Source organism: Capsicum annuum, chromosome 1 (genome assembly GCF_002878395.1).
Source record: "Capsicum annuum cultivar UCD-10X-F1 chromosome 1, UCD10Xv1.1, whole genome shotgun sequence".
NCBI classification, from domain to species: Eukaryota; Viridiplantae; Streptophyta; class Magnoliopsida; order Solanales; family Solanaceae; genus Capsicum; species Capsicum annuum.
Window position 1 is genome coordinate 210,262,544 of NC_061111.1, and position 27,029 is coordinate 210,289,572.

The 27,029-nt window shown below is 31.0% G+C and overlaps 1 protein-coding gene across 1 annotated transcript; it reads left to right on the forward strand.

The window, feature by feature from the left end:
* The first annotated feature begins 22,210 nt into the window (after window positions 1-22,210).
* LOC107857273 (fatty alcohol:caffeoyl-CoA acyltransferase) lies at window positions 22,211-23,898 on the forward strand. Its single transcript, XM_016702201.2, has one exon. The coding sequence runs from the start codon at window positions 22,331-22,333 to the stop codon at window positions 23,684-23,686; it is 1,356 nt and encodes a 451-aa protein (XP_016557687.2). The 5' UTR covers window positions 22,211-22,330; the 3' UTR covers window positions 23,687-23,898.
* The last annotated feature ends 3,131 nt before the right edge of the window (window positions 23,899-27,029 follow it).

The window sequence follows — 27,029 nt, forward strand, 5'->3', positions numbered from 1 at the left end:
ACTCCAAAGGTCAAAATGGCAATTGTCCTTTTTTCAGTAAGCCACTGCAATAGTAGCACGTCGCGGTCGGAGGTAAAATCAAGATTTTCAGTTTTGAGTAAAATTTTTAAAGGGCAATTTAGTCTTTTCCCAAGCCCCCAAATCGTGAATAACAGAGGATTAAATCTATTTTAAGCCTACTATGCTAACTTTTCATCAACTCTCTCAAAGAATCCCTGGAACATCAAACCTTCATCCTCAAGAAATCCAAATTCCACCATTTTTTCCAAGATAGCTCAAAATTAAAGATTCCCAATTCAAGAACTTCAAGAATCTATCTTCAAGAGCATAAATAGGAACTCAAAGTTCAAGTTTCTTAATGTAATCATTAATTAAGTTATGTGTGGTTTTTAACAAGGATAATTCTTTCATCCTTGTTCCCAAAACTAGTTTTTAATTACGAAGTTATATGATTTTGTATTATTACACATGAGTTGAAAATTAGGGTTCATACCAAATATTGTTATTTTCAAGATTATGAGATTTCAAGTGAATTAGATATTAAATTGCATGACTACTTTTGTATTTTGATACGTATTGCAGAAATTTCTAGATTTAGACTTAAATTTTCAATATTTTCATTACTTAGCATGAGTTTTATGATGATTTGACATGAAATAGATGCATGGTTAATTAGCCCTAGTTTGAATGTTTTTATTTCAAGAAGATTATGCTTTTAAGTATACCATGACTTGTTATATTCAGATTTTGAACAAAGATTATATCTTTTCATCTCAGCTTAGATATGGAATCCACTTTATAGACTTAGCTACAGTTTACAGTAAATATATTAACAAAAGGTTTTCATTGAAAACTCTTATATAATTTTTTAAAGTAGATTTCCTACAGAATGAGCATACGGATTAAAGGGAATAGTATTTACCACCGAGTTAGGTATGTTCACATGCCCCAGAATTACGAGCCTAGATAGGTTCAGATTATCAAATTAATCCCATTTCTATATGGATGACAGATACAGATGTGATCACTTAGATAAGGTTATACTCCTGGACAAGAGTATGATACCTCTTCCCATCTTGAGGTTTTCTCATAAGGGAACTTGACACTGGTCACTATGATAGCTCGTATATGTCGGTTAGAAGAACCTCCCTACAACTTATAGAAAAGAGTAAAGAAGAACAGAAAAGCTTATAGAATCAACTGTAAAGGCTCACAAATTTTATTCAAATATTGCTTTATATGAGGCATTAGTTACAGATGTCAACTTTTAGATTTTAGATATAAAAGTGAATCCTTTCTACACTTAGACAACATGATTTGAAGATAGAATACAAATACAGCCTTTAGAATCAAAATGTTATGACTCACTAGATCTATGCAGCTTGTTTCACTATTTATGATTATGATTTTTAGTTTTTAGATATTCCAGCTTATGTGAGTCACCTACATTTAGCATACATTCTTTTACAAATTTATAATAATATTGAGATACTAATTTACTTGTGCATTCACTCCCATATACTCAGTATAATCCATAAGTGATAATCCACATATATGTCTATGTACTACATTGTTTGATAATATAGGTTCAGGTGCTCGGTTTTAGCAGCATAAGTTATTTCGAGCATCTCTATTCGCATCCGGCAGTTGGTGAGTCCTCTTAGTTCGGGGAGCCAGTTATTCAGTTTTTCAACTTACTAGTATATATGATTTAGTATTCATAGACAGTTCGAGTTAGTTGGGGGTTTGTCCTAGTAGCTCTCTAGTTATTAGTAGTAGAGGCTTGTCAGACTGATAGATGTGATTCTAATTTCTAGTATTAATTGACTATATTCTTGAGTTTAGTAATTTCAGATATTATATTCAGATGGTTTCAGCTTAGCTCATATAGAATTTCGTATTTTAGCTTTGACTATATATCTAGAGTTACTTTATTATGAGCTACAGATTTAGTACAAGGCTTACAAGGTTAGCTTGAGGCTACTCATAGTCTCGAGCACCGTGTGATGTCTCGAGACCCATTTTTGGGGTGTTACAGTATCTGGCCTGGTCTCTTTAGAGATGTGCCAGGCTCTTAAGTGGTGATTGCTTAAGTGATCTTTAGACTCTTAAACAGCCATCGTTGAAATAGTATATAAATCATCTTGAGGATTTCTTCACCATTTTAGCTTGATTAGGCTCCCAAATTTTATTTCCATTATTTTTCATCAATTATCATTTTGTTGAAATACAATTTGATGAAAAATAATGGAAATAATTTAAGCTTGATTAGGCTCCCAAATCTTATCGATAAAGCTTCGAAAAGATTTTTTTTATTCGAACCACATTGCTAACCTATTTTTGTAAGGTTTTCACCTGTAGATTTCTATAACCTTGGGGAAGCTATTTCTAAAATAAAAATCTAGTGTTACATCTTTTTATTTTTTAACTCGTTTTATGAACTCATTTGGACCTGGCACAAATATAGGCAATGTAGGTATCGTTAGATTTTATGTGTAGGTGCTATATTTGAATGTTCTATTTTATTCTGAGGTTATTTGTAAAAGGAAGGCTCCATGTTGAAGCACTTTAGACTGAGATTTCACTTTTTAAAGATAGGTTATGACTTAACTTATTTCAGATTGAGCTGGGTAGTTAATATATAAGTAAAGCATGATATGGGTTGGGAAAATAACTTTGGATTTATATTTTAATATGATTATTATTATTATTATTATTATTATTATTATTGTTATTATTGTGTGCCCGTGTGGGGGCTTATACTCTATTGTTGTTGACTTGTGAATTGTTATATTTGACATTCGATGTTGCTTGTGTGGGAGCTTTATTTGACATTATTGGCCATATTGTGCATTTAAATGTGTTCATTCTATATACAATGCTCATATGAGGGCTCATAGTTCTAATATAGGCCCTTTTAAGCATTGATTGCCTTTAGCATGATAGAAATACCCGAGTTAGGGATTGATATGATATTAATGATGTCTTACAAGAATATTTATTCCAATGGTGCCCAATTAGAATTGATAATCATGAATTGCAGATATATTAAGTTCATTTTTGGGCTCACATATTTACATATGTGTTGGGTGGATTGGATATAATTATATGGAGCTGATTATGAGAATTACATCGTCATTCCATAAATATAAATTCATGAGATACTGGTACCATTAAGAAACACTATTTTTTAAAAACAAAAGACACTTTTATAAAAACCCTCTCCACGAACACAAGCCAAAAAGGTAAGTTAAGATTAAGATATAAGATATAGTATGGGTTGCAAACCCATGATGAGTCCTACTTGGGAGCTGTGAGTTTGGTGAATGTATAAATAAAGTAATATTATGGCTTTCAACATTCATCTCATCCATATTACATTGAATTACATTTGAACACACATATTTCATGATTTCTTTAGTTTTATTGATTTGTTTTTAGTTTCAGTACTTTCTTCATATATATTTGTGTTATTTTTCCATTCTATGTACATATTTGAATCATTAGAGGAGATAATGTGAGCTACCATGTGGGACTCTTTTTTGCTGACGGTGACGTACTTACAGTGTTATTTTACTTTTAGTATTGCCTACTTTTCTTAGTCATCTATGATACCAACTAAGTACAAGTGGACTGTACTTACCCTTATGGTGCCCTTATAGGCAGTAGCTGATTACACATGGATCAGAACGGTGTTCAAGGTACTGAGAGCTTGGGGGATTTTTGGGCTGACACTATACCTCCTCTTATCTTACTTTATGGTTTTATTTTTGTCTTAGAGGTAGATATGTATTTTTAGATTTAGTTATGTACTAGATGAACTTACCCTATAACATTAAACTTTGGGGACTTATGAGATTTCTTTTAGTCTTATATGTTAATTATGTTTTGTATTAGGTTGACTTCTTTCTATAAGTCTCGCCTTGTTTTATGCTATTGTTGATCTCATTTATCCCTTATTAACTTGGTTATTAGGTTACTTATCAAGGCTGAGTTATGATAACTACCATCATGACCACTTTTTGGGATATGACAAATTAGTATCATAGCAGCCAAGTTCACTGGTCTCATAAGTGTAAGAGTAGAATGTCTAGTATAGTCTCATGTATTGTGCGTAGATGTTTGTATCTATCATCAAAAGTCTATAAGATGTCTTTCAAAAAATTTCTCTTTTCTGATTCCTAGTCATGCAAATTATTCTTACCGAATGTTTTAAGTTGTGTTCTACTCTTTTCAGCATAGATGGTACAGACTAGATCTTGAGAGGCTAGGGATACTAAGCTAACACCCAAGGATGGATCCCAGGGGTTACGTAGGGTCCAAAGGTAGAAGACGAATATGAGGAGATACCCCAACTAGAGGACATTGTTGGGAAGCTTCTCCTTAGCAAAAGGTTGTAATATTAGGGTTGATTATCAAATAGGGGATGTGGGTCCACTTTAGGTTCCATAGGGTTCAAAAGACACCCTAGTACTTAAGGGTCTCTTGGTTCATCTCTTGAGTCATTTGGAGAGTGTAACCTTAAGTGTACCTGGTATTTCTCAGACTTTAAGTGATGTTCAACCATCAGTGCCGGCATCTTCTTTTGGTATTCCAACTTCTAGGATACAACCATAATCTATGGTACCCCCACATACTGATTCATTTCCTTTTAGACTCACTATTCCTCTAGTAACTTTGGGTACAGTTATGTATTCTGATGATCAAAAATGATTTAATTTTGCCGTCAGCATTAGACAAAACATGGGAGTTGAGGTGGAGAAGTGATGACATTTCTGATATGTCATCACAGTTTTGATAAGCCGTCAGGATTCACCGTCAGTCTTAATCAGAAATTGTCAAAATTGAAAAGGAGCTGATGACATCCGTGATAAGTCGTTAGCTTTCTGATAAGGCGTCACGTATGTCATCACCTAATTCGAGAAGAACACAGAACTCTGTGATTTTTTTTTCATAATTAGGATGAAGTATTTAAAGCATAGTTTAGGGTTTTCTAAGAGGATTTTGAGCCTATTTTGTAATGCACGTATTTTGTTATATTCTTTCTAGTTTCTTGGCTTGAACAAACCAATTAACTCTGAAGAGATTATCATCAATATTTTAGGATTTCAACTTTGATCTAATCTGAGAAACACTCATTGCTATTCATCTTGCTATAAGTTCATCTTTCAAATTATGAATTCAACTTGTTGTATTGATTATTACATTATGAGTGGCTAAATCCCTTTATCCCAAATTATGGAATCTATGGGTTAGGTCTTGGTAAGTTGCTAAGTGTTCAAGATTCTAAAGGTAAAAGGACTCCTTGATAGTTTTGAGGTTTTAATTATTGTCTATTGGTTGAAAACGATAGATAGCACCTTCTTTGATTTGCTTGAGATAAGAAATCAACTATAGTAGGAAGTGAATTATTGACAGGGACTTGGAAGCTACCAACCTTCCGTTTAATAATTGACATTGTAACAAGGTTAATTAACTTGAGGTGAAGTCTGGCCTTCGCGATTGGCCACTGTCTTTCACTAAAAATGTCATAACTTCTCACTCAGGTATCGAATTTAGGTGAAATTGGTATTGTTGGAAATCTAATTTAATTTCCTACAACTTGGTGAGTGTTAATCTAGAAAATTCTTAGTAAAATAAAAGATAAGCTTGTCTGAAGTTAATTATAGTAATATTTTTCTTGAAAACTCAATCAATAAGGATTATTTTGATCTGTCTAGTAGCTGGGAGTTATTTTAGACCTTAATACACATAAAACTAACTCATAAAACTACTAAAGAACTATAATGTACTTTGCAAGAACTTGAAACATGGCTCTAACATTGATTTAGATTTTTGGGGTACTAAACCATAGATGACATAAATTTGTATGACAACTTTATTTACTCTTTCTTGCTTTTGAAAAACAATAATCAATTGGGTGATGATAACTTTAACTTACTTTAATGTTTGAGAAACCCAACTAGTGATTGATCTTATGAAAAATATTTTAGTTGTGATCCTTTGGATGACACCCTTTCCTTGTTTGATAAATATGGGGATGAATTTCTTGATTCTTTTGGTAACTTGAGTCAGGATCACTTTGATATTAGTAGTGGTTTGTGTCTACTTGAGGATTTTTTTCCTTAAAAAAAAAGTGTCCATTATTTGGATATTTCTTCTTCTACTACTTTGTGTACCTCTCTTGATGATAATACTCATGGTGATGATCTTGAATCTAATAGTGAGTATATATATGAGGACACCTTAGTTGAAGTTAATTTGAGTGATATCTTTCTCTACTCTCTCTTTGCTTATAAAATTGGCAATGATCATATAGAGGGTAAATCTAATTATGAAGATGGAACCTTTAGGGAAAGTGGGTATTTCCTTGACCCATGATCTTGGATACTTCTCCCTTTTAACCCCAGTGACCTATTATAAGGTCGTAATGCTTATACACCCAACTTGGTGCTTGGTCAAGATGACAAACAAAATTTAATTGAGGATGTTGGTATCCTTCCCTATGATGGAAAGTCTTTCTTGGAGATTTACAATCCACTTGATATGCCCCAGTTGTGCATGGGAGGCATTTCCAACAAAGATGAGTGTACTATAAAGAAGGGTAGTAAAGAAAAGATAGGTTCAACATTATGTTCTTGCATTCTTGACCAAGGTTTCACTAATTGTAGGTCAAGGAAAGGGTGTTATTTTGGAAATACTTTGGATGAATTCAATTTAGGTGATACCTTTATTTGGGATGTATTTGCAATTAGTGACCCTTTTCTAAAAGAAAGTTATTTGAAAGAGAAAAATCTTTGTGCTTAAATATTTTGATTACATCCTTGTGTGCATTATGTGCTAAATATTTTGAGCCAAATGGCATTCTTATAGTTAATAGCTCCTTGGATGATGATTTTATGCTTGATTATTTCTATATTACCTCTTTGCCTATGATGATGTCCATACTAGTATTGGAACTATTTTCTTGGGAGGTAATAAACTAGTTGGTTGGTCCACTTGGTTGAATAGTAATATTTTATGGGTCATTCATATATTTGATCCTGAAAACCCCTTGTGGATTTTTAATCATTGGTGGTACTATTTTTTATGTGGTATCTTGAAGATATAATGAAGCATTTGTGTCTTATGGATCCTAAGCTGAATGTAGTCTTACCTTCTTTGCTTGTTGATGCCATTATGACCTTTGTGGTTTCCTTATCTTTTGATAATTGTCATAGCCAATTCCTTTGTAACCTTTTCAATAAGTTTTTCATGATTAACGCAAAGGATCCTTAGTTATATCTTAAGTGTGTGCAACCTTGGACTAATTATATATTTATTTGTGCTAACCCTAATCTTCATTCCATGGGGATGTTGTGTTTTTTTGTCCTTTTTTATCTTTGCAAGGTTTGAATTCGAAGTTGAATCCTTTTTAAGAAGGGGAGGATGATACAATCCAAATTGCCTCAGGACCTTTGGATGGGATACTTGTGATGCTTGAGGTGATTGATGACTCCTTAGTGCTATTAAAAGATGCCACATGAATGGATATTACTATTAAAAAGGGTCAAATGACTTTGATGAGGTCAAAGGATTTCAAGAAGGGGCTAAAGGCTCTTTGGAAGGGATGTGCACCCAATCTGCCTTGGAGGTGTACTAGACCTGATACAATTCAAATTATCTCTGGAGCTTTGGATAGGATGGTTAGTAAGATCTCGTAGAAGAACTGGTATTGTATGAAAATTTTATACGAAAATAGAAGGAAAAACTAAGGTCCAATACAATATTTTGTAAAATGGTATATGAGAATAAGAAAGGAGGTAATAAAAGGGTATGGCTGCATTAATCGAACATTTACGAGAAAAACACCCAATAGAGCTAGCCAATGCACAAGGTGGTGGGACTGTTAGGGGGGCCAAATCATATTAGATCGAACCCAAGAATCGGACAATTAGTTTATAATTATAATAAAATGAAGGATCAGAAAGAATTAGCCAAAATGATAGTTGTGGGTTGTTTGCCTTCTGGTGCTTTTATTCAATTTGTTCAAGAAATTTATAATTCTATGTTTACCGGTATTCCCAGAAATACTTGTCCGTCCGATATTTTTAGACTTCATGGACAATATGTTCATTATTTATCTGCATTATTAAAAAATATTTTATGTAGAATTGTTCTAACTTCTGATCTTGATCGTGCTATAAATAGAATGATTATTTGACAATTACTTGTCATTTTGAATAAACAGTAATTTTGTTATGGAAAAATGTACTTTAGCATTTTTGTAGGATGAAGATCGTAGACACACAAGAGAATTTATTTTTGAATCTATTTCTAAAGTTGTAAAATATTATGGTATTGAAAGAAAAATATTACGTATATCTTTTGATAATGCATCTAACAACAAGACTTCTGTTGAGTTGTTAAAAATTAAACTTTCCCCGTTGTTACCCAAAATATTTCATGTTAAGTATGTTTGTCAAATATATAATTTAATCGTAAGAGATGGTTTTGAACTTTTTGAGCATTGTATTGAAAAGATTAGGCTTGTTGTTGGCTTTATTCAAGGATTTCATAGAAAAACTAGAATTGTAGAATTTAAAAGAAAATATGAACAAAGTGGACTTGGACCAATATTAATGCCTAAAGAAATGGATACTAGATGGAATGCTACTTATAATTTTTTAAGAACTTGTATTATTTATAAAATTTCTATTACAATGACTTTTAATTAATTTGTTGGTTCTTTTTCTGAGTCTATGTTACATAATTTTGATTGGGCTGATATTGCTAATCTTGTTAAATTTTGAAAAAAAATTTATATAGCTACGGTTGAACTTTCTTTTGCTTATTATCCTGCTATTTGTAATATTTTAGCTTATTTAGCCAACATTTCTTGTCTTCTTAACGAATATTAGAATAAAGAAGGTTACAAAAAATCTATTATTGCAATGATAGACAAATCTAAAATATATTTTTATTCATTTTCTCCTTTTACATGATTGATGCTATAACAAATCCATGTATGGAATATAGTAATACGTTCGAATTTACTTCTATTATTTATAATATTTTAGAACCTGAAGAAAAATCTTATTTGTTTATGGCTATGAGTGATGCGAACAATTACTTGGACACATTATATAACTATTATGACAATTTACTTGATGATATTGTACCGATACATATCACTCCAACTCCCGCTCCCCAAGCACCCAAGAAGTCATCATCTTCTAAAAGTAAGGCACATAGTAGATATCATGATTACTTTTTTGATTTAAATATTTGGGATAGGGTGTCACCTTCAGCACATAGAATCATTTCTCTGGAAGAGCTTAAGTATTATCTTAGACAATCGATAGAGGGTCGTAGAAAAAGGATCAACGCGCTGGATTGGTGGAAGAATAATGAAAGACAATATCTTGTAATTTCAAGATTAGATAGAGATATATTAACTGTTCCAATATCAACTGCTGCATCAGAGGGCGCTTTTAGTCAGAGACGACAGCAGCTTGGAGACAACCGACACTCATTGAGAGGAAAAATGTTATAAATATTCTAGTTTGCCTTAGATATTGGACTAGAGTGGAATGAAGAAATCAAGGAATGGAGGTGGAGCCGGCAGTCGAGCATCTTGAAGAAATTATGACTTCAAGGGAGAACTTAGCATAATCAGGTCCAATGCATGATTTTTCCCAATTTATTTTGACTGTCCTCAGGCAGTTTCCATTAGTATTAACATGAATGAGTTAGAAAAAATGATGCAAAATTTGTAGAATTGTCAATCTTGTAACCTATATGTTTTGGATCATTTTATGTTCAATAAAATACAAGATTCATTCACTCCTTACATGTTTTTTCATTTAAATTGAATGTCCAATTTGGATTGAATGATTTTAATATATTACTATCAAACTTTACATAAAGTCATAAACATAACAAACATAGATACATACAATGAAAATTGAAAAATAATAGTAGCAGATATTACTTACAGTACTAGGATTGACATATAATGATACTACATAAAGTTATTATTTTAATATATATTCAAATATTATTATATTAAGTAGTATATATTGTATGTATATATGTGTGTATATTTTTTAAAGTATTACTCCCTTCGTTTCAAAAAGAATGACCTACTATAACTTGGCACAAAGTTTACAAAAATAAAAAAGACTTTTGGATCTTGTGGCCTTAAATTAAAGTTGTGTCAAATGTACCAAAATGCCCTATAATATTATGGTCCTAAACATGCCATGTGTAAAGTTTAAATTAAAGTATTGTCAAAAAAGGAAAGGGGTCATTCTTTTTTAAACGAACTAAAAAGGAAAGTAGGTCATTCTTTTTGAAAAGGAGGGAGTATAATATGTAATGCATATATGTTGTGTATATTTTTTAAAGTAGTATAATATGTATTACATATATATATATATATATGTGTGTGTGTGAGTGTGTGTGTGTATGTATGTGTTGTATGTATATTGTTTCAAGTAGTATTTATTGTATGTATATTGTTTCAAGTATTTTTTTAAGTAGTATTATATATGTGTGTGTGTGTGTGTATATATATATATATATATATATATATATATGTTGTATGTATATTATTTCAAGTAGTATATAAATATATATTGTATGTATATTTGTATGTATGTTTTCTACAGTAGTTTAATATGTAAAGTATATATATTATATGTCTATTGTTTCAAGTACTATTTTAAGTAGTATATATTATATGTGTGTGTGTATTTTATCTAGACTAAAGTAGTATAAATTTAATGTATAAATGTGTATATATTTTCTAAAGTAGTATAATATGTAATGTATATATGTTGTATGTATATTATTTCAAGTAGTATTTTAAGTAGTATTGATTGTATGTATGTATTTTGTATGTATAATTTTTCAAGTATTATATATTAAATGTATATTATTTCAAGTTGTATATAATTATATATTGTATGTATATTTGAGTGCATGTTTTCTAAAGTAGTATAATATGTAATGTATATATGTTGTATGTATATTTTTTCAAGTAGTGTTTTAAGTAGTATATATTGAATGATTATTGTTTCAAGTAGTATTTCGACTACTATATGTATTGTATGTATATTTGTGTGTATGTTTTTTTATGTAATATGATATATATATATAATGTATATGTGTTTTCAAGTTGTAGTATATATTGAATGTATAATGTTTCTAGAAGTATTTCAAGTTATTGTTTGTATATTTGTATGTACTTTTCTAACGTACTATAATATACAACATATATAAATTGTATGTATATTATCTTACATGGTATTTTAAGTTGTATTTGTATGTGTTTATATTTTTTAAAATATAAATTGAATGTAATATATGTGTGTATGTTTATTAAAATAGTATAATATTTAATGTATATATATTATACGCTTATTGTTTAAAGTATTTAGTGGTATATATGTGTGTATATATAGTATAAATTGAAAAATCATGAAAATTCGAACTTAATATTTTTTTTAAAATGTGAGAACTGATAAACCGCCCATTAATTGGACTGGGCGAGGTTGAACTGATTCAAGACAGGTAAAATCGATCATTTTATTAAATGGATCAGTGTTGGGCCTTTTGATAATTTTTTTACTATTGGGCCCAGTACGGGCCCGTCCGTTAAGCGTTGGGACCGGACCTGGCCGGACCCAAGACGGATTAAAATAATTGAGCTAGTTTCGGATTGGGTCGGACTGGCCCGGTTGATACCTTTACTATAAATAGATTAGGTTAGGTCTTTATTTCATTAGTTTGGTTTTGATAATGAAGATATGAAAATTTTGATAAAGTGAATGATAGCTTGAAAAAGTTTTTGTTGACCTTTGTCTAGCGTTCGATTCTCTTGAGGTCAACGTAAGAGATTGGTGCTTGTTGATAGTTAAATTAGGGGTGTTAGAGTTTAATATACTCTTTAATTCTTGATTCTCTTATCTTCTTTGTATCTATCTATCTATCATCTATCATTTTATTCCTTTACTTTTGTAATTAGATTTCGTCAAATCTTTAGTTTTTGTGATTGTTCTCCTCTTCATAAGTTACTCTTGTATCATTTATTTATTGGATGATATAATTTACAGAACTTATCATTAAAATTAAACTTAAAATGTTAATTAAGAAAATTAAGTAAAATTAATAGCTTAAAATATTAGAATGATTACACAAAAGACAAAGTAATAATTTAATGATATTTTTATTATAAAAAATATTAAAATGGCTTTAGAAAATATTACTAATAATAACTCAATAACAATATAAGAAATTAACTTCAACAATAGGCCAAAATACAATAGGTAACAATCATTCAAACAAGCTGTCACAAAATACAATAGAACCCAAACTAATGATAGAGAAATTACCTTTCTACTAGTACAAAAGCAATTCATCATTGGCGAATTACTCCATATTGATATCAACTAATCCTCCTTGGCTCCGTCAACGGCATGGCGGCACATTCTTCAAATTATAAGGCAAGTCCTTAAGATTCCACATGTCAATGACTTGCGTGTAGACATTAAAAATTTGTATACATTGAAATTTTGTGTACCGTAAAATATGAATTTAATTTCTGTTAGAGTTATTGAAGGCTAGATATTCTAAACCTACCTTGATAACTACTCTACTTTAAACCCTAAATTACTCTTATATAAAGTGATAAATATTCTTCAAATTTATGGGATATTCATAAAAAGATCAACCATCTCTAATATCCCACAAATTTACGAAATATTCACACAGAGATCAAAGGCTTCTCCAATATCTCACAAATTCACGGAATACTCATAAATAGATCAACCATGAGATCAACTATCTCTTCTTGATAATCAGAAGCATGGAGATTAAATTTAAATATTGCTATGTTCGAGAAATACGTCATAACGGTCCTCGAATTAAGGAAAAAATTCATAACAAATTCAAATATTTCTATGTTCATAAGCTACTGAAGGATCTGAAATTATAGAGAAAATTTAGAGAGAAGAATCAAAGGATGAACAACATTGTACCCATATTCGTTATCAATAAATTATTGTTTCTTCTATTTTATTTGTGATTACAATTTATTCTGTCACTGTAAAATTTATTGAAAACAAATTCGTATGCCCAGTGGGACCAAATCCACCCTTCTTCTCTTCTCTCATAAATTAGATATGCAAGTCTGTAGCTGCAAAACCGTAAAAATGAAAGCTCTATGGGTACTTCAAGACTCGTCTTTAAGTTTCATCAAGTCTACACTCCGACACGCCTTGAAATAGAAAATATTTGTAGGCATGAAATTTTATAGACCTTGAAATTTTGTGGACTCTACAACAAGAATCCAATTTATGTTAGAGTTTTGGAGTCTACCATAATGTAAACCTAGCTTTGTAGTTACTCTACTATAAATCCTAAATTACGCCTATATAAAAGGACAAATATTTTCTTAAATAGTCATCTCCAATTTCTTATAAATATATGGAACATTCATAAAAAGATGAATCATCTCCAATATCACATAAATTCACGGGATCGGATGATAACCAAGAGATGAAAGGCATCTCCAACATCTCATAAATTCACGGTATGTTCATACAGAGATCAACCATGAGATCAACTATCTCTTCTTGATAATCAAATATTTCAAAAAAAAATTCATAAAATCCTCATTTCATTGAGATCAAATCAAAATATTTTTACATTGGAGAAATACATCACTAATGACTTTCAAATTACAGAGAAAATTCATATCAAATTCAAATCTTTCTATGTTCGAAAATCACGCTATAGATGGCCTTTGAATTATGGAGAAAATTCAGAGAGATGAATCACGGGATAAGATCCTTAATAGTTTAATTATACCCATATTTGTTATCAATAAAAATTTTATTTCTTTATATTTTAGTTGTATTTGCAATTTATTTATTGGAAACAGAAGGATCTTTGCACTCTCTCACTCTCACTTATTGTTCAGTTGAACGCTCTTCGATACTCTGTGTATCGGAAATTTAAAGAAGTATATAGATTTTAAAAAAAAACTTTATATATATATATATATATATAAAATTTTGTATACTGCTAACATAATTTATAAATTTGCCACTGCTTCTAGGGTTTGATGGTCAACTAAGAACGTGAAAATATGAGCCGAAGCTATCTAGGTTGTTCTTTAAATGGTGGACAAAAAGGGTCCCGTTAGTTTTGAAGATGTTTTAGTGGGTTGGGGGCTCCCCATATGTCTTGGTTAAAGGATGAATGGTTGTGATTTAGTTAGGAGAATTTTACATATTTATACAATCTTAAAAACCGTTGGAAAATTTTAATAAGGGTATTTTCTATATATGTTTTCTATTTTTTTTTTGATAAGAATACTAAAAATACATTCATAGATTTCAAAATTATTAATGATGCACAAATAATCTTAATTTTCAAAACTAAAATTAAATAATTATTACTAATTTTAATTAGAGTAAATATATAATCACCCCCTTATCTTGTCCGAGTTTTGCAAAAAGACACCTAAACTTTAACTTCGACCTATTACCCCACGATTCTTCTTTATTTCGTTGTAAATACACTATTTTTCGCTGACTCTCAGTCACAGTAGAGAGAGTGAATGCACGCACCAATCAGGTGCTGTCACGTGTCAAATATTTTTAATTTCATATTTTATTTATTTTTTAATAAATTTTTTCCTTTTTTTTTAATTTATCACCACCCCTCTTCCCCCACCCCACCCCACCCAACCCCGAGTCCAACAGCTCCCCCCCTCCCCCCATGCGTCCAAGTCCAACAGCTCCCCTCCCCCCGTGTCTAGTTTTCTCCATTAAAATGGAGCTTAAAGCTCTTGTACAATCTCCATTTTAATGGAGCTTTAAGCTCCATTTTTATTTATGACCCCACCCCACCTCCCCATCCCCACCCTACCCAACACCTCCCTCCCCCATTCTCGTCCAGTTCCCTCCATTAAAATTGAGCTTAAAGCTCCATTAAAATGGAGATTGTACATCAAATTTCCTTTTTGAAAGTATAGTGATGACGATGTTGTTGTTATTGCGTTAATTGATGTTGTTGTTGTTGTAATTGATGTTGTTGTTGAGTTATGGTGATGAAGAAGAAGTTGGGGAAGAAGACAATGGTGGATGAGTGGGGTTGCAAGGGTGGGGGGTATGAAATAATTTTTAAAAATAAATAAATATCTATTAAAAAAAATATCAATTATATTTTAAATTATTTACACATGGCAGCTTCTAATTGGTCAATAAAGTTAAATGTTTCCTTTTCACGCGCTTGTGGCGCATGTATACACGTAGAGGGTCAAAATAGTGTATTTGAGATGAAATAAAGAAGATTCGTCGGGTAATAGATCGAAGTTAAAGTTTAAGTGTCTTTTTAAAAATTTCAGACAAGATCAGTGATGTAATTATGTATTTACTCTTTTAATTATAAAAACACATTATTTTAGATGCAATGCATGAGATGAAGTAATATGTAACAAATTTTAATGTTTAATCATTACACTTTAAAAGGCATACATGGAAAAATATGTAAAATACATCTCTATTTATTGGTTTCTTATTGGATGTGCCAAATTCATAACGACCAACTAATACGAAATGGAGGAAGTAATAATAGTTGAATTTAGAGTTTTAAATATCATTAATAAGGTTAATTTAATACATATTTAATTAAAATTTTCTTAATAGATTTGCCAAATCCTTGTGAAAATCATTTCCTAGAATCCCCAAAATCGTATACACTCTCCGTTCATCTTTACTTGTCCACTTTTCTTTTAGTATAGAAATTAAAAAATAGTAAATGATACGTATATTTATCATATCACCTTTAGAATATAATAAATTTAATTATTTGAAAAATGTATTTGATAATAATGAATCATATTTAATGTTAAGGATAAAATTAATAAAAAAATTAAATCATTTAATAATTTTATAAATTTAATAGATACTATTGAATATTCCAAAATAAACCGGTGGAGAAGGAAAAATTTACGAAAAGAGTAACAAACCAATTTCTATACGCAAAATTATAACATGGCGGACTTTGGATCGGGTAACGGTTAAGAGCAAGTGAGTGACTCGGTCCGAAAAAATGGGACAAGTCTTTTAAATCCTACGGAACTGCATGACACCCTGTCCAAAGTAAGGGTATATTTTTTTTAGTATAAATAACATAAATACCAATCTTTTTAGAAGTAATTACACTCTCTTCTACTTTTTTAATTACTTTACTCCCTCTCTCGATTAATATACATAAGATAGCCGACAGATACATAACCTTCTTTGTATGTGTGAATTTGTTACTGCCGTTAAACATGGAAATAACTGATTTCTTTCCATTTAGGGACGTAATTAACGCAATCAATTTATTAAGTGGACTACGCAAATCAAGCACCTATTTGTCGATCGTTTTAAAGAAAAAAATAAATTGAAATTCAAGAAGTTGAACATTGCTACTCTTTTGAGGTACTATAGTCAATGGAGAACCAAAACAGAATATGTAAATTATAAAAGTGAAGGGATCGTTGTCGCTGAGTCAATAAGGATAAAACTTTAAGCAAGTGAGTGAGGGTAAACTGTTTGTGAATGATGTTGCTCAAGATGAAGATTTCATTTAAGAGCCCCTTGTCTATGAAATGAAAGCAGTGGTAATGCATTTACTTTATCTCTATGAAAATTGTCTATGATGTAATTTTTTCGAAGATCTAATATGCTGCTTGGTTTATTTTATAGCTTGTTCCTAAAGGTTGTGTGTTCGTGATGGGGGACAATCATAGTGACAATTTTAATTCTCATATGTGATAAGCATTGAGCGATTTAATTTGTTAAATAGAGAAGCAACAATTCACTGCTGCAGAAGAGTTGTTGTAGTATTGTCCAATCATGTCTTCTTAAATATCTCGTTGTTGCAGACGAGCAGACATGAAGGACACAATAGGCGTTGCTGCAATTTTTTTCAAAGGAGAACTAAGTTTTAGATTCTGTAAACTCTTGAAGATTAATCACTTGATAATCGTTATCATTTTTCTAGTAATGACTTCATTGAACAGATTTAGTTTGCTATTTTAACATTAAAATAAATAAGAATTTTCTTTAGTTTACCTATTTATGTTTGATGTATTTTATTGTCATTTGTGTTGTGTATATGTTTACTGGAATAATTAGTTTTTTATTTGATGCTTGTACATTCGCTATTTATTCATTAATGAATGTTATTATTTGTTGATAAATATAACTTTTCAACGACAAACAAAATACTCATGAAATTAGCTAGCATATAATACTCTATATATGTAAAAAGTTAATCGAATGTATATGTAAGTGTTTACATATATACTGAATATATTAGTAGTAATTAGAGATGACAAAATATTCTATGCATATGAGTACATATACATGGATTTAAAATTTAAGAATTTAATATGAATCACAAACTAGTATGAACAAAAAAATTATAGAAAAATTTCTTTGTATACTTATTATGTATGAATGAATCAAGTTATGTCATAATAATGAATGTGTTTTGAAGACAAAAATGCTATGTATATGAAGGCATATACACACATTAAAAAGTTAATATAGTGTAGATATTTTTCCTATATTGTTAAAAACAAGTCATTTATTTATATACATATAGTTATAATCCTATGTATGTGTAGTTCTATGCACGCATAGTAATAAGCCTTTAATAGACATAAGGGATACAATAATACTATATATATGTAATCATATACATGCATACATAAATGCTATGTATTGACAAAAATGAATGTGTTTTGTAGAAAAAAATGCTATATATACAAATTTTAAATAATGAATATATTTTACAGATACAAATTTTATATATATGAAGATATATACACACATTAAAAAGTATATATAGTGTAGCTGTTTTTCGAATAATGTTGAAAACTAGTCATTTGTTTATGTATGTAAAGTTGTAATCCTGTGTATATCTAGACATATACACGCATAGTAATAAATCTATAATATATTTAAGGGATACAGTAATACTATGTGTATACCAAAAAAGATAAACCATGTACACAACACAATAATCATGCAAAAATAATATTCTCAAATAATATTATTTGAGAATTCAATAAAATTTTTGTAATAGTATCTGAATTTGAGTCGAATATATCTAAATTTCATGTGGTTCAATTTTATCGATAAGATAATTATAGTTTATCACTTTATTTAACTAAAAAGGAAGAAGATTTTTTTCTTTAAAAAAATTAGTGTAAGATATATTGTAGATAAATTCAATTTATACTTGAGATGAGAAGATATATCCAAATTTGACATGCTAAAATTTTGAAAAGGTATATTAGGGAAAGATCTTTATATATAACTAGTTATGACGTTAAATAATATATTGTACATTAATCTGAATTAGTTATACTTGAGAATTTTTCGAAAAAAGTCTCTTTAAAATGATTAAAAATAATATTCCTTCAAAATCAACTGAAGGGACTGTCATTCCTTCACTTAGGTATTCTGCATACCCAACTACAAACACTCCATAGTCTCTGTCATGCAAAAAAACTTATTTCGTATAACACATTGTAAACAAAAGTTCATAAAAAATTATATAAATATTACATATATAAGTAAACATTTGAAAATCTGACCTGAAAATTACACTGGGGCATGTCTAGAAAGGAACTAAATATTATTTGACGAAAAAGATTATGAACTTCTTCACCAGCATAATTTTTTATATCTGATCCAAATTCGCAGTTGGAATAACTACCGAAATACAACGAATACGCAGGGACATTTTTAATCATGTATTTCATAGCCTATTGAAAATGAAAAAGACATCATATGTGAGCCTATACATAAAAAATGATTTCTATAAACAAGACATTTCATTACACATCTAACATGTTGTAAGTCATGTATATGTTAGACATATACATAGGTAATGTCCATAGCCTTAGTCACATAAGAAAATTGAAAACATATTCATAATGAATATGATGTATATGAACTAGGGAAATCATTACAGATTTAATAACATATGCAACTTATGTATATGTTTTACATATACATATGTAATGACCATTGCCTCAAATATACATTACATAACAAAACCTAAAATAGAAGTTATGTATATTTTCGACAACATATAATGAATAATGTATGTGTACATCACATACATACTATATAAATACACCCAGTAACCACATATGTATGTGAACTACAAATATCAATGTAGTTCAACCAAACACATCAATAAATATGTATATGCAAAAAATATACAAAGAGTTAATTTGTATTTGCACAGCCACTTTCTAACATAACTTCAAACATATGAAAAAACCAACAACTCCATAAGAATAAACAACCACAGACAATTAATTAACAAATTTAAAACCTCAAATTACTTAAAAAAAATAAAATAAATCCATAACAAAAACATCAAAATAGAAAAATCAAAAATACCTTTCGTAAACGTAGCCATCCATTATCATCTTTTTTGAATTTTCTTAACGATTCTCTAATTTATCTTTTCGACTCTGAAGCTGCAACTTTGTTAATCTTTTTCATCTTGATGGGTTTTTTACGATTTTTTGATCTGTTTTCATCAAAATTAGGTTCCACGTAATCAAATACTCCAGGATCGAACCCAACTACCTAATTTATTATTTCGGTATGCTCTAATTAAGTTATTTCTAAACTAAATGAAGGAGAATCATCTAGTAACTAAGTACTAAGTTGTTAATTTAGTACTTGAAATAGACGATTTCAAAAAGAGAAAAGGATATGGAGATATTAAAATCATGATTTGGTAAAGTAGAAACCCAAAAAATTACTTAAATAAAACGTTCAACTATTTCTTCTTTCGTATTTCTCAAAAATTTTGACCAAATAATGAAAATAAAATTTTTAAAATTCCTCAAATCTTAAAAATTGAGATTGTTAAAAGAAGATTAAGTTGATATTGAATACCATTGACTAGCAGTTGGACTCAAATACGGTTGATTTCAGACATAAAAATCATTCCTTTATTCTAGCTTTTATTTTAGGGGATAAACAGTGAGGGTAAAAGGAAGATGTATGTATATGTATTTTCGGAGAGAGAAAATTAAAAAGTGAGATTAATGTAATATGTTTAGGGAGTAGGAATTTTTTATAATAAATGAAACATAAGTTGCGAGTTTATATAATTTTTTGATTTTTTTATCCTAAAAAAAAAGATATTATTTTTTTTATTTAACACCTATTTAATGACATATTTTCAATTTTATCATCAATAGGTCCCATTTAACAACAAAAGTCAATCAAAAAGTAGCACTAAATTTACTTTAATAAGTTTATATTACTAAAATTAATAAAGTTTTATCTTACTTTTTGAACTCCGTATTCAATTCTACAAAACTCTCAGTCCTCTTCTCTTGTATCGAAGTATAGTGTGGTGTGGCGAGGTTTTACCTGATGAAATGAGTAGGAAATTGGGATTAAAATAGCAAAATTTATGCAATTTCTTTTCTAAGAAAGAGATGATAGTCGTTTATGACGCTAACAACAGGTTCATCAATAGAACCATAGTCGTTCAATGTGAAAGAAGTTTCGATCACAGACAACTTCCAAAAGAAGAGAGAAGAGAAGAGATGAAAGGGAGGCAAGACCAGAGAAGGAGCTAAGATCGCTTAGACCTTTTACTAATGCCCCCACACTAAGAGTGAAATCTATGTAAAGAGAGAAATCTATGTAACTTTGGATCTTAGCATTAATTTTTGAAATGACTAGTAGCGCTTATTTCATGCTTATTCAAGAAATTGAATCACCCGAGTTAACTGAGGAAGTTCTAGTAAAATGCTTGAGTGCATATTAACTTTTTCTCGCAACTTTTCCTCAAAATTCATCTTCAAGCCGCGGCCTAAAGAACTACATTTCACATTCAAACTCGGGGTCCTACCCTTGTCTTTCGCCTTATCTCCCTTATGCTCCTTCTCTTGTCAATGGATCAGAATCTTTTCCAACAACAAGTAGGACTCTATTATCTAGACCCCGCTATGCCGCATAAATTGGGACGAGAGAGTATTTGGTTTGTAGTACTTTCTCCGTTTCAAAATAGTTGGCTGTCGTTGACTTGACACGCCTCTTAAAAAATATTTATAAGGAGTTTATTTTACCAAATTAGCTTTATCAATTATGCTTTAGAAATATAATTTTGAATACATACACTTTATATAATCATTTTATGATAGAGATAGTATTGAAAGAACATAATAAAATTCTCTTAATTTTATAAATGAGATAACTAAATTAAAACAAACACTTTTTAACATAAGGTTCCAAATGGCCAAACAATATAATAGCAGCATATTTAAATTATTCTTGATAGTACTGAGTTATATTTGTGCCTTATTTAGAAAACAGAACAAGATGAAGTGTGAGCAATCGATTTAAAGCATGTGAATAAATTTCAAAATCATCTTGTTTGTTTGTTTTCCATCTATGTTTGTTGTCTGCTGCTGGAGCATATATAAACGTGCCATTTACCTCAATTTCAGTTGACATTTATGTCCTCCAACTTAGATATAACAACAATCAAATATGCCTTGTTTACAATATTAATCCATATAATCCTCAATTGCTGGTATTTAATCGAAATTAGATATTGCCGACAAAAATGTTAAGAATTTTCTAAGCCTTATCTTTCTTGCTTTGTGTTATATTATCATTAAATAGAGTACTAGGTAAAGTCGAAAATGAGGAAAAAAAAAAAGTTAACAATGTGATCACATCAAATTAATCATTACATAAAATAAGACTTTTCATTGTTACATAAAAATGAATTTATCAATTCGATAAAATATAATTAAATTTAACTAACATCCAAAATAAACATAATAGTATTTAAAATGATAATACCATATAATACAATAGTTTACAACCATCCAAACAAGTTAGGTCTCTTGCGTGGATGAATCAGGTAAGGATAAATAATATGAATGGCTCTACAATGCACGATATGAATATTATCGCACAAGCTTTAATATAGATACCAGATATCGAGTGAGAAAAAAATCATGATAAAGTGAAGCATCATTATATCAAATCAAGAGATTGAGCACAAACAAAAGTTAAAAGAAACCAAAGATGGTGTCTTAAAATTGACAAGAAAGGGACAACTCACCATTTGTGCCTTAAAACATTGAATAGTTTTACTTTCTACTTATTCTTCACCTACTAAATAACTGAAAAATATCCATAGTCTTTTAATTTTGAAGTTTTCTTGGCCATAGTTTTTGGATATTTAGTGTCTCCTACCAAGATGTAATGAAGTGCTAAAAAATATCATCATGTTTCCAGGGGTAGAAGAACTCCAATTTCCTCAACTTGAAATACCTTTAACCATCAATTCAATTTCTCCAATATTACCTTCAAGTCCCATCCCTGCATCCAATGGTGACACACTTTACCTCTCAAATCTTGATGATATGATTGGAGCACGAGTTTTTACTCCTACCACTTATTTCTATCGATCCAATGGGAAACCCGCGGGTGTGATCACCAACGTGTTAAAAGAAGCTCTTGCAAGTGTATTGGTGCCATATTATCCTTTCTCGGGTAGGCTACGAGAAACAAAAGATGGCAAGTTAGAAGTATTTTTTGGTCCTAACCAAGGTGTGCTTCTTGTTGAGGCACATTCCGAGATGACCATAATCAATCTTGGAGATTTAACCGTCCCAAATCCTGCGTGGACAAACTTGGTTTACACCTTTCCAAATGAAGAAGAATACAAAGTGATCGACATGCCATTGCTAATAGCACAAGTGACACGTTTCAGCTGTGGTGGATTTAGTCTTGGTTTAAGAATTTGTCATTGTCTTTGTGATGGGGTTGGAGCAATGCAGTTCGTAAGTGCTTGGGCTGCCACTGCGAGATTGAGCAAACTAACCGTCAATCCAAAACCATGTTGGGATAGAGAAATACTTATGCCTCATGATCCACCATTGATTGTACACCCACACATTGAATTCAAGAGAATAGAGGATGGATCAAGCCTAACGAAGAGTCTTTGGTTAGTCAAGCCTGTTCAAAAGTGTTATCGTGTTAGTCGTGAGTACCAAGCTCATTTGAAAAGCTTGGCTGGTAATTTATCGTGCACCACTTTTGATGCAATGGCAGCTCATGTGTGGAGATCATGGGTCAAGGCACTAGAAGTTAAGCCTCTTGATTACGAGCTCAGGCTAACATTTTCGGTAAATTGCAGATCCAGACTTTCAAATCCACCACTCAAACAAGGCTTCTATGGAAATGCAGTATGTGTTGCATGTGCAACTAGCACTGTTTCAGGTCTTGTCAACACGTATCTTTCTGATACCACTTGTTTGGTTCGAAAGGCAAGGCTTTCCGTTTGCGAGTCATATTTGAGATCAACTATTGATTTTATACAAGTTAATAGGCCTACAAGGCTAGAATTTGGTGGCAAACTCACTATAACCCAGTGGACCAGATTTTCAATGTATGAATCTGCTGATTTTGGTTGGGGAAAGCCAATTTATGCGGGCCCAATTGATCTCACACCAACACCACAAGTATGTGTTTTCTTGCCACAAGGAGGAGACGATGATTCTGATGGTACTATGCTTGTTTGCATTTGTTTGCCTGAGGATGCTTCTCATCGATTCACTGACATTTTCAGCCACTTCTAGGCGCGGACATAAATACTGAAGTTTGATAAAACTGAACTGAAGAATCGAACCCACCCCTGGCCCTCTTATCAATTCTTGTGTTAGATTATATTTATTTTCTCTTTTTACTATTTATTTGGGCCAACAACTTGGCTACATATCCAACTATTGCTTTTTATTCAATCTTCAACATGTACCTTTACTAAAATGCAATAAAGAACACCTCTTTTTATCTTTCACTCAAGCCAATTTGCACATATAAATTGTTTTTGCAGGTGAATTCAAAAATTTTAACCAAGAATCATTATTTTGTAAATAAATGCGGATAACACCCACCAAGGGGAAGGGGTTCGCTCCAAAAATTTAAGTAGAAATTATTTGATTCTAAACTTTGATTTGAACTAATATAATTATTTAAAATAAACACTACACAAAACAATAAAAAGGAAGATCAGACAAGTAATGTAATTTCTTATTTTAAATTTGAACTAAGGGGGAGGGAGAAAGGTGCAATTTCAACTTTAATTTTTTATGGGTAATTAACTATGAATATACCATACCGACAAGCAAAAATAACTATCAAAACCTACAAAGGATTAGAGAACTAGTTTGCGGGAACAAGTTGAATCAAGTACCTCCATCCCAAATTCAAACAAATAAAAAATAAACTGCCGAAACTAAAAATTAAACTAATTGCAAATCCTTTTGTATAATACTGTGGCTACCTCTAACTCTCTTTTAGCCTGTGAATGGACCAACTTTTTCTCTTATACCTTTCTGTAACCATATAACAAAGAATGTTGAGTCAGTTGTCACCTCTCTATGCAATTTTTAATTTCGAGCTTGTCAAGTGTACTAGATGAGTCCTCCGTACAGTGCAACTACAATCTCCTCCTTAAATCCCTTTCAATGTCTAGTTCTTATCCGGTGCATACACTCTTTAACCTTCTTTGTAGGGAGAGGGATACCTGACCAATTACTCAATGTGTCCCTCACTTTAGTAATTTATGAGCAATCCACAAATAAATGTTGATGAGTCTTTTGTTTATCCAAATCACACAAAAAATAGTCAAAATTCCCAGAGATGGGAACCTGCAGCCTCATTAATCTTGCCTTAAGTAAGCTGCCTGTCCTGGTAAGCCAACCATAACATCATCCTATGTCTAGGCAACAACACAAAACTCCAAAGTAGTTCAGCCTCCCTCAATCTAGTCAAAGGTCCCAGCAATTCAATATTGCTTCGAGATACTGAGTAACACCCTGATTCAGTTAAATTGTAAGTCCCTCTTCCGTACTAATGAGCCATTCTATCTTTTAGAATATGCAACTTCTTCCAATACTAACTACTATCTTGTGGTGGAATATGATCCCAGATATTACCATTGTTTTTCCATATACATTTCCTTGACCCATTTCACTAATAAGACATCCTTTTTTTGTAACTAGCTGCCATTACAATATTCAATAAGATGCAACATTTCAGCCTTCACAGCCTTTGATATTCAGAACTCCAAACATCTTTGGTAAACAAACTTTTGACCAGCACACCAGGTAAACTCTTTATGACTTTTAGTTTTACCACAAGGATATTCATTACACTTCCTATCTACTTTCTTCAACACACTTTGTGGCAAGATAAACATAACCCCTTAAAAGTTAAAAATAGAAAATAACACTGCATTTATGACTTGAAATTCTCCAACATATGAAAGTTTCTTGGAGTAACTTATGTTCATTCTACTAGTAATTTTGTCCCCTATCTGATGACAATCTACTTTGTTCTACTTACTTGAAGATAGAGGTAGACCTAAATATCTCATAGGTAAGGAGCTAAGATTGAACCCAATTATATTAAGTATACTTTGCTTGACATCATCTTCAACACCTGCTAAATAGATTTTGGACTTCTCCAAGTTATTTACAAGCCCAACTGCTGCACTAAAATGTTTAATTGCTTCCATAATTTTCTGAATTGAAACCAAGTCACCCTTGTAGAATGATTAAAGATCATCAACATATAGCAAGGGTGTAATCTTAGTGTTCTTACACATAGGATGATACTAAAATTTAGTCAGCACATCCAGCTTCTTCAGTGTTCTTGTTAAATATTCCATAACAAAAACAAATTACAAAGGAGACATAGGATCTCCTTGCCTCAACCCCCTCTTTCATTCAAAATATCCATGACCGCACACTATAAATTTTAATAGTGAATTGAATAGAAGTCACACACTTCATGGCAAGATTAATAAATGGAATGGAAAATCCATATCCTTTTAGTGCTTCTTCAAAAATTTCCCAACTAACCATGTCATATTCCTTCATCAAATTAATTTTCATCATACAACTTGGAGTAGTTTTCCTACATAGTGTCTTAAAAGGTCATGACATATTAGGACATTATGTATTAGGGATCTACCTTTTACCAAAGCACCTTGGTTCTCAGCCATTATCATTGATGCAGCTTTTATCAGCCTTAGACAAATGATTTTAGAAATGCATTTGTAAACCATATTGCAACATTCAATAGGTCTATACATACTTGCAAACTGTGGCTTATCCACCTTTAGTATCAATGCAATATTAGTAGGATTGATTTGCTTGAGCCGCCTACCATTATCAAGTAACCCCAATATAACATCAGATATCTCATCAACCACAATACTTATGAGGATCTAAAAAATCCACTACCAAATCCATCAAGTCCTGGACTCTTATTAACACCTATACTAAATATAGAAGGCTTAACTTTATTTACATTGTAAAGTTGCAACAATTTTAATTGCTGATAAGTATTTAGAACATTTCCATCCTTTAGTATAAATAGCTCAATAGGTATCTTATCCTCTTGTTTACTACCCAACAATTCTTTGTATAGATTCATAAAAACTAAAGCTTTTGCTTGAGTTTGTATTTGCAGAACCCCTTGATCATCATTAATCTGCATAATAGCATAGTATAGTTTCTTGTGTTTAATGAGTGAAAAGAAATACCTTGTAAAATCATCACCTAGTTTTAGCCATGTTGCCTTACTCCTCTTTACAAGAACCATTTATCCTAAGTAAGAGGATATTTTGAACTTCTAACTCTTTTCTTTTTCAATGCCATATAGTACCACATTTTGAGGATCACCATGTAAAGCTACTTGTGCTTGAACAAGAGCTTGTCTATCTTCATCTAATTCAGTCAAAAGATTGCTAAAATATTGTGTATTAAGTTGCCTTAGTATTGGCTTCAACATCTTCAGTTTCTTCACCACTCTGAACATACCATAACCATGAATTATTTGATCCCAACCTTTCTTCACCACCTCTTCAAATGTAGGGTGAGTCGCCCAAACATTGTAATACTTAAAAGCTGGTCT

Coding starts and splice junctions, on each gene's coding strand:
- LOC107857273 (XM_016702201.2), top strand. CDS start 22,331: ATGTTTCCAGGGGTAGAAGAACTCCAATTTCCTCAACTTGAAATACCT.